Source organism: Phalangium opilio, unplaced genomic scaffold (genome assembly GCF_054372755.1).
Source record: "Phalangium opilio isolate 3A_F unplaced genomic scaffold, DU_Popi_V2 ptg000011l_1, whole genome shotgun sequence".
NCBI lineage: Eukaryota > Metazoa > Arthropoda > Arachnida > Opiliones > Phalangiidae > Phalangium > Phalangium opilio.
This window is the reverse complement of record NW_028324147.1, coordinates 5,692,528-5,712,048: the sequence shown is the minus strand read 5'-3', so window position 1 is coordinate 5,712,048 and position 19,521 is coordinate 5,692,528. Positions and strand designations below refer to the sequence as shown.

The window sequence follows — 19,521 nt, the reverse complement described above, 5'->3', positions numbered from 1 at the left end:
AGTTTTTTCTTGGGGACCCTTATTTCTTTAGAGTCCCTTCTTATGGGAATTGAAACCGGGCCCCGAAAAAAAGGGCCACAAGAAAAGGTATATCTAGAAAAATTTGTTTTCTTTCCTGTTCAAGGTTTTCTTTCTTTTCCGTCCATTCTTTGAAAAGAAATATGCCACACACCAAACGTTCATAGATAAAAACAAAAAGTATACTTCATTGAAGCTTGCTCTCGCCGTGTAGTATGAGAAACACCCCCTTTACCTCGTAGAATAGTGTCGACCCCCCTATGCGTATGATTACCTTCACGACCGTAGCACAGGGAACACGCGTGAATAGACTCAATATAGTACCAAGAATAGACCTTTTTCGACATTAAAAAGGGGGTAAACAACCCTCAGTATCGGGACACACAAGAGGGTTGATACATTGCCATCCGTCTCGGCGCACTCTCAGAAAGTATAAAAAGAAGACAGCGCAGGCGCCAAAAAGCGGGATGGAAGGCAAAGTTTCACCCCCGTGTCTTTCCCTTATAGTTACATCGAAAAGTTCTATACCTTTTAGAATAGTGTCGACCTGCTCTGCGTCACGACCGTAGCACAGGGAACACGCGTGAATAGACGCAATATAGTACCAAGGGTTTTATATTAACCGTTAGGATCGCCACCATAGTGTACTATTTTCTATAAACCTTTGACCTCAAAAAACCTGAGCTTCTCTGATGGCTTAGTTCCTGTAGAGGAGGGTCGACGGTTGCTTCTCATTTCTCATGGCGTCTGCAGTCAAAGGCTGGGAACTGTGATCGAAGTATACTCTACGTTTTTTTATCCATTAACTTTTGATGCCACTAAAGAAAGAATGGAAGAGAAGTTCGTTCTCTATTCCAGAGCCAATAGAAAGGAAGGCACGGAATTGACGTCATTCTGTATATCTATTTCTGACTGCTGCCTTACACCAAAATTGGACAGACTGTAAGGGGAATTTTGCAATGTGTTTATTGTAGATCCTTTGAACAACAAAACCCGATATAGGGGGAATAGAAACATCGAAAGGCAGTAAGGGATTAAGAGAAGCGAGTAACGACGTAATTATGTCTATTTTTTACAAAAATAGATTGATAAATATATTGGGAATTCTATTTGATCAAATTTTATAATTCAGTCTGGAGGTTTAGTTCACAATTTTTGGATCATACGTTTTATATTCAGATGCATTTCATCAGAAGTAAATTGTTGATTGATCTGGATGAATTTTCGTCAATATATATGTTAAGATTAAACATAATGGATCAACTTTTTATCAAGCTACTTTTGTTTAAAAGTTAATTCATATAATCTGATCAAAAATGTTGTGAGAAGTCTGATCACGAAGCTTGGTAAAATATGATGAAACTTCTGATAAAAATTCGAATGATATAGATTTGATTAAACCTTTTTGGGTCAATTAGTTCAATCAATTTGAATTAGGGCCACTTCTAAAATTGAACTACGAAGAGAAAATATCGTGCGTTTATGAGTTAAAAGTTTAATTTTTAATCCAATTTTGATCACCACATTTTCGTACGGATATAGCTACATTGGCTTTCGCTTTATTGACTCTGATTATATGGACAAAGTATACAGACTATATATATTAAGGGGTAATGAAATGGTACAGTAAGTTCATGGTCATTTCACTCGCTCAGGAAACGCGCTCTTCCCTGTACAGGAAACGTAAACGAGGTGATTTTGACTGTAAGGCGATTCCCAGTACGGAATCAAAAGATATTTCTTCGCCCTCTGGCGGTAGAATCTCGAAACTCTGCATGATGGTGGCGAAATAAATATACAGTTCGATATAAACCATAGCTTCACCAGGACACGATCTTTTTCCTATGGGGAAAATTGAAAGCGCCGTGTTATAGCCAAGGAAAGGAAAAAAGATACACATTGTTATATATATATATAGGCCTATTTTGAGAATTTATTCAATTTCTCATCGAATATTTAAGTGGATAAACGCCAGCGTCACCAACGGCGGAATAGAGAGCTTTCAGTTGGAGGAGGAGCTGAGTCTCGTGACATAATTTACGCTGCCATATTGGTGGGTTTAAAGCAGGGATGAATCTGAGACACCCAATATGGCTGGCTACCAGAACAGCGGTAAGACTTGGGAGGGTGTGTGACGTACTACTATCCCATCTGAAAGCTCTCTATAGTTTGGGTGGTCCTTTTTTTAGAGAAACGAGAAAGAACATTAGCGTTTCTCATTCACTCCTAGTTGATTTACTCTTGACTATATCTATGCAATTACTAGCAGCTGAAGTATATAATACCTCTCTTCGAGAGAAGTGTACCTACCACTAACCGGGGTAATTGTAACATGATTCTTCCCAACATCAATTTACATTTGGAGTGTACAAGGTTACTAAACCGAATCCCATGCATACGCGATAAATAGTTCCCTCATCATTACTCTATTAGAGCTGCTTAACTATTAGCCAAGGCGCATGCGCTTGTGCAGGATTTTTGTCCTACGTCAAGACAATCAAGGTTTGTGCAGGTTGATTGCTGAGGTTTTAGTAAATACCAAACAGTTATAGAATTCACCCTAGCACGGTGCGATAGCTACCCATCTGAAGTTTGATGAGCGGGAGAGCAAACAAAAAGGGCTCCCTCGCCTGGGAAGAATCATGTTACATTAAGTATTAAAAGGATACTGAGTGTCATCCTTCTATCATTATCCCCTTCTGCTTATATTAAAGATACGTTGCAATATTGCAATATGAAATAGTAGAATCCAACCCTTTTGATGTCTAGTTTAATATATATATTCACCCCTTCTAAGGTTTGATTCTACTCTGAAGGATCTGTAGTTCGTATTTTCATGAAATAATTACCTAAATTCATGCTGGTTATAAACTTATATCGCTGGTCCTTGGTGAAGGAAATAAAATTGCTTGGGGTGTGAAAGAAGGTCTTTGGGTATATGGGCGCCATTTGCTATCGGCTCGTTTTCTAACTGTTAATAGCCTACCCATCTTTTAGGGGCCCACAAGGCAAGGCAAAGGGCAAGAAACAGCTAGGCTATAGCCAAAAAGTGAAAGTGTTGCTAGAAAAACTACAACCATTTCAACCACCCATCAAATACCCTAGAGTGTATTTCCAAGTGATGTTACCAATGGGCTTTTCCCATCCCCCACCATTCTTTTTTTTACGTAACAATTCAACGACCTTGACCACTGGACTATGGCGTTTTGCTTTTAAGGTGAGAGAGAAGTGTTAGAAAAACGTTAAATAAGTTCAGCAGCCAGAATCACGTATCCAATATTTCAATGGGTCACTTTCATCATAGCTAAGGCTTTGAAGAGCCATAGTTCAGTGGTCAAGGTTGTTGAATTGGTACGTAGAATAATTTTGGGGGGGAAAGTCCATTGGTAACATGACTTGGAAATATTCTCTAGGGTATTAATGGAATGCTCTATAATGATAAACTCAACTTGCTTTTTAATTTTTTATTCATACCAGGGATAGATTTAATTTTAGAAGTAGAAATGGAGAACAGAGTAATTTGGGCGCGCGTCAAAGTCCCGGACCCCCCTTCCACGGGACGGAGGGGTATGAAAGAAGAGGCGGGTCATAGCGACAGAGGGAAAAAGTAATTACGTATTTTTCGCCGTCCCCGTCAAAACGTAGTTTAAGTGAGCAGCCAATAAGATAATTTAAACTTTTCGTAACGTGTTGGAGGGAGGGGCTCTATACTGGGCCATGAGTCTGAAGTAAATACTAACCCTTCTCCATTCCTGCTTCAAAAATTAAATCTATCCCTGTTCATACTTAATCGCGTAAGAAAATTGGCAAATACTTCTTAGCGAGTATCAAAAGTAGGCCAAAATACCATTATTCTATTTATAAATTCCATGAAAAATACTCAAGAGTTTAAAGTTCAATTTTCCATATAAAAACGGCACCGCAAAAAAATAACAAAAAGTTTAAAAATTCATAAATTCACTAGGCGTACAGGCAGATCGTAAAAAATGAGATCATCGTTACTGACTAAATTGTGACTCATTTCAATTCGGTATGGAAAATTTTTGAGACGAGGCAGCGAGCAAATGTGCAAAGTAATTAATGTCAAAAAATTAAATTTAAGTGTAAGAATTTACCTAAACCGAATGGTATGAAATACTCCGGTCTGAATGGTTTGTTGTCGTTGTTAATGAACCTTTCTGGTCTAAATACTTCGGGATCGCCCCATAACTTCTTGTCTTGGTGGACAGCGTAAAAGTTCATCAAGATAACCGTGTCTTTTGGTACGAAATAACCCTGAAGGACTGTGTCCTCTGTTGACCTGAAATACTTGGAAGTGTTTCCATAAGTACTTGATCTAATCTAATCTTTTCGTTTATCTTTTTTCAGACTCACCCTCGCACGTGTCCAAATGGAACCAATCCCATCCAACGAAACACTTCGTAAACAACCGCTTGAGTTAATGGTGTCGATGACGCGTCTGAGAAGCCGGGTGCTTTTTGGCGACCCAGTATCGCGTCCAATTCCTCGTGGACTTTCTTCTGGTAGTTCCGGAAGTGAGCCATGGCTATGAAGCACCATTCTAGAGTGCAACGTGCTGGTTCCGTACCAGCTCCAAAGAGTGACCGAATGTTACCACGGAGGAACGGTACTAAACGATAAAGGGTAATTTTTAGGGTAGAACTGGTTCGACAGTGTTAGAACCTGATCTAAGGTACTCATAAACTTTGAAGTGTCAAGGATAGGCGGCCTGTGTTATTTTAGATCTAAGCCTTTGTTGTTAGCACCCAAGTTTAGTTGAATTTGAAAATAGCTTAGATTTAATTTATCATTTCGGCTTAACAATAATCGAACAACCACCATTAATTTCTCTAAAGCGTTAACGTGTATGCAGAATTATTGAGGTTTAAACATGGATTTACTATAGAAGCTTAAGCGTAGGCTTCTATACTAAATCCATGGTTTAAAGCTAACTTGCTAAGCCCTTGCTGGATGTATGCATTACCAAGGCTTAGACAAAAATTAAGATAGTTTAGACTATTTTTCGTTGTTGAAAACCACTCGAGGTAGAATTTCAGTAGCTTAGACCTTGCAAGTACGCGTCACGTGAGTCAAGATTGACCAAGTCTTACTTGAAAGATAAGGAGCAGATGGACAGTCCGATTTGGTCATGCTTTTCAGGTACCCATCAATATAATCTTTAGTTTTTTCGCCGCACTCTGGTGCTGACTTATGCTCCTCTATGGCGTTTCTTCATAAAATAAATGGTACAATTACCACCGTAGAACTGAAGACAAGTGTATTAGAACTTAAGTACTTACTGAACGTAACCCAGAAACCTTAGTAATTGAAACTGTGCCTTATCGTAATCCATGACTTTGAAAAAGTAAAGCAATTTTTTTAACCAGGGGAAGCAAGCGTGCAAACTGGTCTGGTTGAAGAACGTCGAGATGGTTAAGATGTAATCATCCAAAAGACGACGTCTACTGTCGTCGTAGTTCATACGTTCACCAAAGACTAAAGATGTGACCATATTGGATACACTTGACGTTAAACGATTGTGGAAGTCTATCGTCCGACCTTGAGAACTCTTCAAGTACTCGATCAGCTCCTGAACTTCGTACTGGTAGGACATAATTTGTTTTAGCTTGGTGATGGTTTAAGGGAGAAATGGGTAAATCTTGAACTTACTCTGGATTGAGTATCCATTGGGGTTTTATCAAACCCAAGTTCTTTGAGTATCCTGACTGTGGTGCGACGGTTTTCTCGCCATGGTGCACCACTGACGTCATTTAAACCTAAGTGAAACATTGAGTTAATGGTAGTTGAAGACGTTTTTGGTATAACTGTCATTGACATTTGTTCAATTGACTTGACTGATATTTGATTTGACTTATTTTTGCCCTTGACTGGTGAAAGTACTTTGTGGGCATAGTTTGACCCTGTTCATGAAGCCGACTTTCATATGACCCTGACATGAATTAAACCTTTGCTAATTGAATCGTAGAATTCAAATTGAAACAAATTTGACCCTGACCCTATGTATTAAATACTTCAAACATAATCTTGACCTTTATCGCTAACGTTTAACTACTTGAATCGGGGAATTCAAGTTTGACCCTGACCTTGGGTATTAATTTAATAGCTTATTAAACTTGACCTTTACCTTTACATAAATTTAGCATAATTCTGAATCAAAAGTAGTATATGAATTCATGCTAATTAAGGTAATTTTGACCCTGACCGTCTATAAGATTTTAACTACTTATTAGTTCACCTTAGGTGTACTTGCTTGAACGTCTTTTATTTTTAGCAGATAATTTTCACTTAAAATATATTTCCCATTTGGGGTTCGTTTTAATAACTTCCGTCATTATGGAAAATTTTTCCACCCCTTTAATATCGATTGTGAATTAATTCTGGGGGGTTTATCCCCCTAAGACCTTCGGGTTATATTAGTCCTTAAAAAAAGATAGTTTTAAAAAATCTTTAAAACTCCAAGCGCATTAATCTCATTCACTTAAAAATATTTTTTCCTCACCGCGCACCACGCGTCTTTCCTGCTCCAAATAGCCTATCGGAGTTTAATTAAGCTAGGCGTCATAAAAATCGAGGGATTTCACACTTTCTACTAAATTGTTCCGTGGTTATCTTAGTTTTAACAAATGTTCATATATATAAACTTAAAGTGTACTTCGTTTACAGTTCCCACTCCCTGCTTTTGGCTGTAGACGCCATGTTAAATGAGAAGCAACCTTCGACCCTTTTCTCAACCTTTACGCTCCTCTCAATCTTTACGCGAACTAAGCCATCAGAGGAGCTTTTTATTAGATCAAAGGTTTATAGAATATAGTACTCTTCGGTCGCTATCGGAACGTTAATCAGGGTTCATACAAACCTGGAAAACAGGGAAAACCTGGAGAAATCAGGGAAATAAATAGTTGACAAAGACCTCAGGGAAATTTGCTTGTGCTTGCAAGTGCTTGGTACTATATCGCGCCTATTCACGCATGTTCCTTGTGCTATGGTCGTGAAGGTATTCTTACGCAGAGGGGGTTCTCATAATACCCCGCGCGAGCGAGCTTCATTAGAGGTAGTTTACTTGAAATTTCAAGTGCAAATTAACTGTAGATGGAACCACAGAAGAATCTGAATCCAGGAGCGCTGGCTCTGTTTAGGATTCTTCTTGGTGGATCTAATAACTTAGGGCCATCTAGGATTGCCTCTTGGCGTTTATATTACAACCTCTTGCCTCTGCGCATATAGAAACTCTGGCACCATCTAGTATTACTTAATGACAATTCTATTATTGCCTATAGTGGCCGGCTTACTCTGACATAAACGTGTGTTTTTAGTTTCACGTGATATGTGAATTTCCCAATAGCACAGTTCATGAAAACGTTTCACTTTATGTGGTTTTACTCAACATTTTTTACAATCGGGGCATGGGTCCGTCGAAGTAAGTGTCCAACTTCTTCGAGTCTTTCATCGCGTATCAGAGCCTTTTGAAAACTTTCCAGGCTTTCCAATCATAAAAATGCTCGTTTGGAAAAACCGTCAGTTTTCTTTTAATTTCTTCTGAAACCTTACAATGCTCGTTAAATTCTTCACGACTTTAGGGAACGATATGGTCTCAAAGAAAAAAACCGTAGCACCACCACCACCAATTTTGACCTGTCGATAAAAGTACTTTTATTTTTGGCGTCGGTTGTTCGGGTTTCTTTTTCTCTTTTTTAATATCCGCGTAATTTGTTGTTTAAAATTTATGTGGCTAGCCACAAATATATTTCTAATATGTTACTAAGGTTTATCGATTTCTGTTTAATGATGGGTAGAAATTGATGAGTTTAAGATTTATTAAAATCTTTGATCGATTTTAAGGACTATATTTTAATCACGAGTGCTATGAATGTCACTGCGTATCTTGAGGATACTTCACTTAAGTACGAGATTTACTTAACATAGCGAATTCTTTCGCCTTGAGCCCTTGACTCTCAGAACTCTTGTATTATGAAAGGAGATTCAAGGATAGTCCTTTGAGTATGTGCTAAACCTATTTCTTCCCTCTTCAACGGTACTAAATACTTGAGATAGCAACAATCAATGCTGATAACATAAGTTAGCCAGCGAAATCCTTTGAGTACATTATATCAGAAGGTGATAATAGAGGAAGGATGACACTCTGTATAATCTTATTACTTAAGTTATGTAACATGAATCTTGAATCTTCCCATGCTCACTTCCCTTTTTGTTTGCTTTCCCGCTCAACAAACTAATTCAGATGGGCATCGCACCGTGGTGAATTCTATAATTGTTTGACATTTACTAAATCCTCAGCAATCAAGTAGGCACAAACCTTGATTGTCTTGACGTGGGACAAAAATTCACAAGCGCATGCGCCTTATTAGGGAATTATTTATCGCGTATGCGATTCGATTTAGTAACCTTGCTCCAAATGTGAAATGGTGTTGGGAAGAATCATATTACAACTACCCTTTTGTGGTACACTTCTCTCGAAGAGAAGTATTATATACTTCTGATTATATAATAAGTAAATTGGTAAAATTTTTATGAGCCCTACAAAATTTGGGCGATTACGACAGTTGGGAGTTGGATTTATTGCTTAACTTTATTTTAATTGCAGTCTCGTAATAATTGAGCCAAATATTCCCCTAAAAATACCTAGGTATAGTTTCTAATGCTACTCTTACTTTTATTAATTACTAAAACCAAGTTAAATCGCGTAACGGTTATACGAGCTCAAAAATGCAATTGAGATTTTCCCCAAATAAAAACAAATAAATTCTTTTGGAATTAGATCTTAGCTTTCCTAACGTCATAAAAGTCTATTAAAATATCCATTCCTTTGTTGCGGGTAGTCAACTCCGATGTCGAGAGAAACTAATCGTATTTCAATTTTAGAATAAACGGACTACTTCTTTCTTTACTTGATATAGTATTAGGAATAAATACTCTGTGTCTTTATTTCTGGTGCAAAATTAGAAGCAAATTTGACTCTAGACATAAGATTCATTATAATTCCGCTGATTCAGTTTCACGCTTGAAAAATTGAGTTTTGAGTTTCGCCAAGAAATTTAATCGAATTACAACTGGCGTGGAAAAATGTATTGAGAAATTTACCCTTCTCTGTATACATCGTTTTCAAGCTTGGAGGATTGATACTATTTACACCAGGAGGCCAGACAACTTGGTGCTTCACTTTGACCAAAGAGGAGAGATGGAGACGGAGAGAGAATCAGTATAGGCATGCAGCTGTGGTCCATGCGTGAAAAAACGGGGGTAAAACTACGGTACGCCGCGGCGCCTGAGCGCAGCTTTCTCTCGCATAGTTGGCGTAGGGGATGACAGAGACGAGACGAGGTCTATCCTCCCATGCGCGAAACCGAAAACTGTTTTTACCTCCCCCTCCTATTCTCCCATTTTTCAGCGGATTTTATAAAGCGCGTTTTATCTCCTTCTCCATCTCTCCTCTTTGCTTTGACTGCGCCAAGTAGCCTGGCCTCCTGGTGTAAATGGTATCAATGCTTCTAGTCTGAAAACTATGTATAGACACTTATGTAATTTCCCTAGTTTCTCCAAATACATTTTTATTTATTTGTTGAAATATATTGTAATGGCTCTAGACTTACTAATGGCTTTGTCTGAAAGTACAAAAGCCGTTCCGTTAGGTCGACCCAAACAGGCGTCTTGGTACATGGCTTCTTTCAATGACTCGAAATCGTTTAATATAACCGTGAACCGGTTGCCCAAGTACAAGCTAATGAGAGAAAAATGAATTTAAAACAAAATATTAATTGCGATTCCGTAATATTGTTTCTTAAAAAGTGCTCGAAAAAGTGTGTTAGACTAACTCTATAAATAATACCACCTCAAAATGGTAATAGATCATAGTTACCGCGTCATCACTAAGAAGTTAGAACAGGGTACTTAGAATTGTAATTTTACTAAAATCATAAGCGGATAATCATCTTTAAGTGTACATCATTAGATACTTTTAAAACTTCATATGCGCCTTCCTTTACCTCAGCGTCTAAGAGAAATCAGGCGCAGTGTATATGGGGTGACCTGACTATTGGGTGTAATTTTTAGTTTAGGGTATATTTTTTATCCTGCATGGCCTGGTCCGGATTAAGCAATTTTGCACCCTTAAGTCGGGAAAAAAAGAACAGCAAATGTTTGAGGGGGAATAGTTTAACTCATTGTGAACCCCAACAGACCTTTCGCCCGGGGGCCAGTGCCCCCTTGGCCCCCTTTAATCCGGCCCTGCCTGGGCCTTTGCTTCTGCTTTGTTTTTTATCCGAATCACTCAGTACCTTTCCAGCCTTTACGGCTCGGAAAACAGACGAACAAACATACGCAAGGCTGCACATAACTACACTACGTCTCTAAAATTTACTTCAAAAACAAGTAGACAAATACAAGTAGACAAAAACGTATTTTTTTACTAAATAAACCATAGATTAGTGGTGGTTAAAAGCAACATACCTTATAACAGGCGAATTGTATCGTTTGGACAATTCGATAAACTTCTTGTAAGGTTCCTTTGACATGAAAGGTCTGTATCCCAGTAAGGGTAACCCTTTCGGACCAGGTGGTAAAGCCTGCTTCTTTCGGTTTTGATTTTTGGTTGACCATAATGTCACGGCAACTGCCACTAAAGAGAGTCCAATAACCGATGGTAGGTAAACTGAAAGCGCGCTATCCTGATCCATTTTGGGTTCGTTGATACGTTTTCAAGTTCGAATGAAGTTGAATTCCACTCCGCAATTGTTATTCCATAAATTGGAACATCTTCCCAAAACATAAGCGCGGTTATCTATGGCGAAATTAAATGGCAAAGTGCGGCTTATAACTTATTTGTATTTAAATCTATAAATTGTTTAGACAAAGAGCGTGTAGATTACGTCACTACAGTAACCAGGAAGCTAAGTTGTTGTAGTTATCGAGACTTTACAATCATTCATAACCGTATAATTCATAAGTATGGGTCTACCGTACGGCATTTTCCATGCCGGGAAAAGTGAAAGACTGCAGCGCCATCTTCATTTTAGTTTCTGCTACAAAACCGGATGAGAATAAAGGCAGCTTACAGTGTTTTCCTGCTCTGCTTGAGAGGAATAAGTTCGGGTCACCTGTGTTTCCAGTAAATCCTCCGCCAGGTGACGCCTTTCTACAATTTTATAGAGAATGGTTGTGATAATCTAAGTAAATGGCCTTTTGGCCCATTCTTATGGAGAGTATAATAGTTTATGGTACAAGCACTTGTATTAAAATTGTCTCTATGCAGATTTATGTTTCTGCCAATTGAATGCGGATCACGGTACGAATGAAACTATTTAACTTGGGCCTCCTGGTTACGCACTATGGTTTCTAAAAGCTTTTAATTTATCTGGCGCTCGAGCTCACGCTGAGAATGCCGCGTGAAATGGAAATAAGGTTTTGTTTCCCGTAATCTAACGAAATATGCAAATTATTAGAAAGTGGTGGCCTTGTCTGCTTATCTATTTTTGAATAGAAACGTTAGATGGGCTTGAATAATGTCTTTCTTATCAATGTCCCCGTTTGTCAAAATGTCTCCATTACACTGAAGTCTAGATATCATCATCAAAATAAGTTTCAAAGATATGTTTTATACTTGGTAGTACCAAGAGAATATAGAAGAGTTTGAGAGTGAGATTTCTACTGCCACCCTCCCAGAATAGCCTCATTACAACTTTTAGATATAGAAAAATAGTTCCCGCAAAACGGCAGGGAGTAATGATCATTATCTAACTTCTAGCTTAGCTTCCTGATTGGCTACTTGACTTTTTAGGGGAGAGGGGATGAAAACAGGACGATACTCGAACGAGCTAGAAAGCAGGGCTAAAGTAAAATTTTGACCCAAGTATTGTACGCTTTTGTATTTTCTCTTGGTACAGCATTATTTTGAGCTTTTCCCCCAGACGCCACTCCACCTCTTTTATAGATAAAGATTTTAATTTTAACTCCATATTTATAACCAGCTAAAGTACTCTAGATCATTTACTACAACTTTAAACCTCAATATCCTTGAAACGCGAATCAAACTAGTTCCTGAAACGTAATTGAATAATCAATCAAATATTTCAAATGATCAAAACCTGTCAATATTAAATTCGATACATAATAATTCTGTATAAAATTCAAGAAATTTGGTTCAATTTATGACGTAATCATTTATATTTGGAAATAAATACGGTGGTTATATAATAATAAAAAGTAACACGCTTATATAATAATAAAAAATAACACGCTTATATAATAAACAAAAATAACAGGCTTATATAATAGTAAAAACTAACACGCTTATATAATAATAATAAACAATAACAATTTCATCTTCCATCGTAATACTTGTTCTGAATTTTAGCGGTGTATTTTAGGTGGCCCAATTTTTTTTTTTTTTTTTTTTTTTTTTTTTTTTGCAGTTTGAGTTGGGGAAAAATTGAAATTAGTTTCTTCGAAAATATTTCAAACTCCGGATATTGGTAAATTATAATTTTCCAGAAAGTGAAAAAAGGCGTTCCGTCGTCATGTATTACTTTAATCTTTACCAACAATTAACCTTTATGAAATTGGGTCTCTTTTTTTAAGTTAGAAATATAACGCGCGTATCTTGTTGTTAACTTTGACCCCAATATGATCAACCGTAATTTAATATTATCAATTGAACTTGAACTAGAATTTAATCTTATAGTTAAATTACTAATGACAGATTTGATTTCATAATTTATGCATTTTTTAAATTAATTGTGAAAGCAATATGTGATGGAAAACCTAATCTTATTTCTTGTATTTTTTATGACCACATACTTTAAATCAAATCAAACCAACAGATTAACAGTCTGTTGCTAACGATGTTTCCCAATTATTTTACAATTAATCTGCCTCTTAACTTAGCTTCTATCAGGGATAGATATAATTTTAGAAGTAGAAATGGAGAACGGTTAGTATTTACTTCAGTCCGACTCATAGCCCAGTGTAGTGCCCCTCCCTCCAACACGTAACGAAAAGTTTAAATTATCTTATTGGCTCACTTAGACTACGTTTTGATGACGTTGCTGAAGGGGACGGCGAAAAATACGTAATTCCTTTTTACCTCTGTCGCTATGACCCCGCCTCTTCTTTCACACCCCTCAGTCCCGTGGAAGGGGGTCCGGGACTTTGACGCGCCCACATTACTCTGTTCTCCATCCATTCCTACTTCTAAAATTAAATCTATCCCTGCTTATACCAAGAAATTTAATATTTCGATTCTCGATGTTATAAAATCTTATGTTGGCTGACCCTTCTCTTTAACACTAGTTCCCTTTTGATGCATGCACTATAGGTTACTTTCAAAAACGGATTTATGCAAGAAGAACGTTGAAGGTAGCAAATTCACTACCCTTCCTCGCATACTTTATTGAGAAACTTCGTCTGCTTATATTTTGACTCCACCCACAAATTCTGTATATAGCAATTTGGAAAAAAAAAATTTAACCATAATTTGTGGGTGGAGTCAAAATATAAGCAGACGAAGTTTCTCAATAAAGTATGCGAGGATGGTAATAGAGGCTAATGCTAAGATCCGACGTTCTTAGTACATAAATCCGTTTTTGTTACTTTGAATATGATATTTTTCAAATACATTTATTATAATGTAACCTGAGATAACACTTAACTTCAATGTAGTTTTAGTATCACTTTAAATATGCATTGCATATACTTACCCACCTAGCTTATAGTACTTGGCCTTATACCTTTCTTTGACAGGCGTACGAATCCACTTTCACTTTTCGGAAAATTTTCGAAGGGGGATTTGTGAGAAATTCCTTTTCTTGCGTAAACATACGCTAAAATGTTAAAACTACTAACCTAGATTGCTAATTAATATATATTAAACGTGGCCCCCTTTTTAGCGGCAAAGTCTTAGACACGAACGAACAAAGCCGCGACAAATTATTATTCCATATTTACATCACGTGACCTTTACAGAAGAACCATTAAATATATATATAGGTATTTTCCCTAGTTGAAAAACTTTCTTTAAATATTGTTACTTTAAACGGATAACGCGTTTGATTTCATAGCGGCTTAATATTTTTGTGGGAAATATTTAAAATACAGCGCGATTCTCATACAACTTTTCGGGTAAGTCGTTGTTTTTTATAAAACCGGCAATTTGGTGGAAAGTTTAGTTTAGATTAAAATTAATTTTGTTTGAAAAAGTAGTTTTGATATTGCGGTATTCTTTTTATCAGGATTAAGCTTGTGTTTCTTTCGAGTTCAGATTAAAGTTTAATTGGGTTAAGGCGATTTGATGATTGTAATGAGTGAGATAATTTAATTGATACGGTTTTGATGTGGGAGGAGATGATCACTTGTTGTTATGGCGTATTTAATAATGTTAAAGTTAAATTATTAAACATGGGTTATTTTCATTAAGACATTCAATCGCAGTTTAATTAATAATCTAAACATGATTTATTATGATCTTAATTTAGGGCATTCTAAACGTGATATATTTAAATCGGAATTTAAAACATTCTAAACATGATTTATTTTACTTGGAATTTTAACATTCTAAACATAATTTATTTTACTTGGAATTTTAACATTCTAAACATGATTTATTTTAACCGGAGTTTTAACGTTCTAAACATTTTTAATTTTACTGGGAATTATGAAATTCCGAACATGATTTATTCAATCAAAAAATTCTTAACATTTCAATCGGAACTAAACCTAGAGGAAGATTCAACCTAGGCCCACATATCGTATAAAAACCGCTTAAAAACTATTAAGTGATCCCCCCCTCGATGTGATGTAATTTATTGCGCGCATCTCGGGGATACGCCGAAATCTTCCAAGGAAATTGATAAAGTATATTTAAATTGACTTTCAAGGGTGATAATATCAATTCAAAGTGATAAAATAGGGAGTGAAAGTAATTGATCGACAACCGTCTACGAAAACAACTAATCTCTAAACGCCATATCTTTCAATTTTGGCGCGAGAAAATCAATTCACGGGTGCTTTTAAATTTATTCCACTTCAAATTAGGCTTATCTCGAACAATTTCATTCTTGCGAAATTTAAACCTAAAAGCCAAGTCTTAACTAAATCGGAAAATTTTAAAAACGCAATGATAAGTTTGTCACTGGTTTCTGAGAGCTTGTCATGAAATGAGGGAGGTAGGTCATAGATTCGAGGTAAAGTGACGCCTGGTGAGGCGCTGTCAAAGGCTTAATAATGCAGACTAAATAGGAAGAACGAAGTCCTACCAATTAACACCGAGTGTAGGACTTCAATTCTCGCTTGTCGTTCTCGAACTAGCTCGAGCTATAAGTCTCTCAGTAGCATTACGAAGTATAGGAAGTGTCATACTTATAAAACATATCTTATAAACTGAAGGTTTAATCAAGAAGTGATAGCTAGTTTACTAGAGAGAAGGTTTAAGTTGCCTAAGTATTCGCGCGCCCATAGTCCTTGCAGTCCCCCTTTCAAAATACAAGGGGGGACGTAAAAGGAGGCCGGGCTATTTCGCCTCTCGTCAGTCGGAAAATACGTAATTTTTTGTTCATTCGCGTCGCGCTGACGTGAGTTTTCAAGAACCAATGAGATGCTGGTTGTAATTTAGAGGCGGCAGGGATTAATTCCGGACCTACTATACGTTTGGACTGGAGATAAAGTTGGAAATATGGGGGAGAATTTATACCTTCTCCCTAGTAAACTAGACATCGTTTCTTGATATAATACATTGCAAATAATTGAATTTACTTCTAAAATTAATCTACATCTGAAAATAAAATCCATTAGTCTTTTACACGCAAATAAGGCTTAAAACTCTAGCAATATTTATTCCCATTTCGAACAGAGATTTTCGCTTCGCCAATTTTCTAAGAATGATAATATACGTTCGTAAAGGTACTTTTCTATTTTCCTTCTGTCTTCTGTTCCATTCTGTTCAGTCTGAATTCTTACCGTATTGCTTTGAAATCCCCTACGAGGATGTTTTCACCTCATTACTCCCCGCGGGAAAGACCCCTTCCCTCCTCTCTCTCCCTAAAATAATCTTCCATTCTATACGTCGTTACCGTTATCACCTGTCATCAAGCTTGAGAGTATTTGATTAACATTCCGCTATAGACTTTAGTGTCAGGTAACCTTGGGAAATGACAAAGACTCCGTTATTCTACTTCTAAGTCTCAAGACTGTTTTTCATGGAATTTATACATTTTTTTTATTTTTATTTATTTTCCCCCAATAAGGGATAAAAATCAGAGGGAAAAAATAGCTCTGTTATTTTGGGATGGGTTCTTAAAAGTACCAATGAAAGAAATAAATATTGGGGCTTTTGTTGAAAATAAAAAAAAAATAAATGTTTTTAGCGCCTTTTTTAAAAAAGGTTTCAAATTTACAATTGTCAAATTATTTCGAGGAAGCTTGTTTCGAATTTCGCCCGTTTTTTTTCTCAGAACTTTTCTTTTTTTTCTTACAAACAACCCAATAAGAAATCCGACGTCTTTTTTGAGTTCAACCCCATTATCGATTTGAATTCATTAATCTGGAAAACAATCTAAATTTTAATTACCCAGTTTTATTTTAGATTGAAACTTCGAGTTTTAAAATTTAACAAAATTTATTTTGTTTTATTTTCTATAAGAATTTCGAGATAAAATTTAAATTTGTTTTTGCCTGTGGATGTCCTTGAGAAAATATAAAATGTTTTTTGGGTTTATGTTTTGACAGTTTTATGTTTCGATAAAATTAATTAACTAATAGATTTAATTAAAAGTTAAGTTCGATGATGTTTCGTTTCACAAACTTAGGTTTTTTAAAATGAATGTTCATGAAATTTTTAAATTCATTCCTTAATTCCATTAAAAATAATTATTGTTATATTTAAATTCAAGAAAATTATATGAAGATTTTTCTCAAAAACGACTTAAATTCCATGAAAATACGTGAAAAATGACTTAAATTACATGAAAATAGATTTAAATCGCATGAAAAATCGTGAAAAGTGTTCATTAACATTTGTGAAAATAGTTTAAATTCCATGAAAATTATATCAATTCCACAGAAGTGATTTATTGAAACTATATTCACATTAGCCATTTTTAAAATTACACATTTGAAAAATTAATTAGCACTCTAAAATCCAACGACTTTGGGGTTGCGATAATTTTATAATCTAGTTACTGAAAAGTTCTAATAACCCATGAAAACAAATACAATATAGAAGGTACTTCTAAAAATGTCACATTTACCGAAGTATACGGACGGGTACATACTCTAACATAATCAATTTAGTGTACGACACATACTAGCTAACCCCTAAACTCATTAGACCTGGGGACGGTGGTTTTTTAATTAAGTAAATTGCAAGTCACTCCCCCAACCTAGTCCCCCCCCCGAAAATAGGGTTGATGTAGTTTAAATGCTAGTACACATATAGTATCCTTAAAACATGTACACGTAATTTCACTCTAGGTGGCGCTGTAGTACGCTTAACGGTGCTCATTCTCGCGCCAAAAATGCCTGGCTAAAACTAAAAACCTCGCTGTCCAAGGCTTAGGAATTTGGGCCTTCTTTTTGAGGACCACGCTTTTGTTAACGGGAAGGTATTATTGGAATTTGTTTAACCGTGTAATGAACGCGTCAAAATCCTAAGCCACGCCTACCCCACCTAACTCTTTCTCTCCCCTTTTGGTCAAGCTAATTAGTCTTTTAAGCTGCCCGCCCGGAACTGCAAAAACAAAGTTAAGCCTTGGCTGAAAATGATACGCGAATTGTTTTCGAGTTAGGCTTAGCGTTGAAGGGTTAGAGTATCCTTTTATTAAAAGTTTCCTAAGCTTTTTTGGTCTAAAAAGTGTATTAGGCTTAACTTTTGAAGGTTAGGGTAAGCTTTAAAATTGACGATAAATTCTTGAACTCTTTTTCGGTCTAATAAGATATATTTTTCACGTCAAGAGTCTATAAAGTTAAATCTATCTCTGTAGCTGTTCTATTTACGTATGCAGTTGCCTAGGGGCTCGTACGTTTCAATGTGCAAGGCCTAATTCGTATTTGCTCTATCGTTAAGCCTATTTTCGTCTATATTTCACTTTTTTCCCCGCGATCTTGGGGAGTCCGGGACTCTCTTTCTACGCATCGGAAATTAAATATTAAGATTATGAATTATTTAAGTTCCTGTCTGGAAACGGTTTTCGCATTATATTGTTTTTGACCCTTATTAATAGCAAGAGTAGGTAGATAAAGAGTTCCTAAGTCCTCTCTGGTTTGTTATTTTTAATTGTGTCTTTTGATGTGCACCGAATCCCTTGACTTAGCAAGAGATTCTTTTGGATTTACCATCTTCTCCATTTTTAATTTGCTCTTCATCATATCATATAAACTTTGAAATTGGTATGAAAAATATAGGTTAATTTCTTTGATGTTGGCACATGTTTTGATAATTAAATTTTTAATCATTTTGCTTAATTAATTCTGAAAGTCCCAACTTCGAACTTATTTTTTTTGACTAAATTTCTACTGAGTGAGAAATATTCTAGAAATATTTAACTAATTATATAGACATAGACTAAGATTAAATTTTAAATTAAACTTTAACAGAGAAAATAAGTTGTTTTAGAGAGGTCGGACGCTTCTCAATAACGAGTTTCAAAGTTATACACTGTTCAGCATAGAATTAACCTTAATCATTTAAATGCTGTTGACGGGAACGCTACCTTTCGGGGGAAAAAAGACGAGAAATAAATAATCAACATGATTATAATTCTCTCGCGAGGAATTATGGGTGACAATTCTCAAAACTGATATTTTTTATTCCCTGATTGCAACACCGTTTTTAAAATCCTATAGATGGCGTTCTGCTCTAAATACTTTTACCTAAGATTCTGTACGTATTACTGCAGACTTATGAACATAATTAACTTATGAATATATTTCTGAAAATCATTTCAACCTGCCTCGGACATGACAGGTACCCTTTCCCCTTTTCGGACACGTGACATTAGTGGTGAATTTATTTTTATTTGAAACAAATTCAGATCTGGAACTAACTAGCGTGTATGTAATGAACCAAAATTTAAAATTGTCCAAAATTGCGAAATCTAATTACTAATTATCTCATCTGTAAGGGACGTTAATTGATGTCCGGGAAACGCCTCCGGGAATCCCAGAAATTAATAAATTTCCAACCACCTCTCATCGTATCTTTGAAACATTTTGTTCACTCGGACTCTCGGAGAGACATATCTAATTAGATAATGGAAATTAACCCATATTGAACCTGAGAACGTGTGATAGCCATGATTCTTTGAGCTCGTTCTTCTAGCACTGGATTGTTATACAGGGTGTTTCTGATTGGTCTGCCGTATATTTAGGGGTGTGTTCTTAGGGTCAAACTGAGTTTAAGTGTCAATGAACATGTGACCTACAAAATTTAGTTACGGAGATATGGGCATCGTACGTTTTGCATGAATTGTTATCAGAAAC

General features: G+C 36.2%; 2 protein-coding genes across 2 annotated transcripts in view; one reads left to right on the top strand and one right to left on the bottom strand.

The window, feature by feature from the left end:
• Positions 1–1,102: 1,102 nt before the first annotated feature.
• Positions 1,103–10,730, bottom strand: LOC149710063 (cytochrome P450 2J6-like). The gene is made up of 8 exons (XM_089860757.1): positions 10,504–10,730; positions 9,648–9,775; positions 5,689–5,795; positions 5,319–5,644; positions 5,130–5,248; positions 4,393–4,648; positions 4,134–4,318; positions 1,103–1,860 (listed from the first exon to the last, which is right to left on the bottom strand). The coding sequence occupies exons 1-8, from the start codon at positions 10,728–10,730 to the stop codon at positions 1,670–1,672; spliced, it is 1,539 nt and encodes a 512-aa protein (XP_089716883.1). The 3' UTR covers positions 1,103–1,669.
• Positions 5,411–19,521, top strand: part of LOC149710061 (lysosomal cholesterol signaling protein-like) — a 138,553-nt gene continuing 124,442 nt past the window's right edge. The window contains exon 1 of the mRNA XM_089860756.1: positions 5,411–5,623. The gene's annotated coding sequence lies outside the window, so the exon portion shown is untranslated. The remainder of the gene's footprint in view (positions 5,624–19,521) is intronic.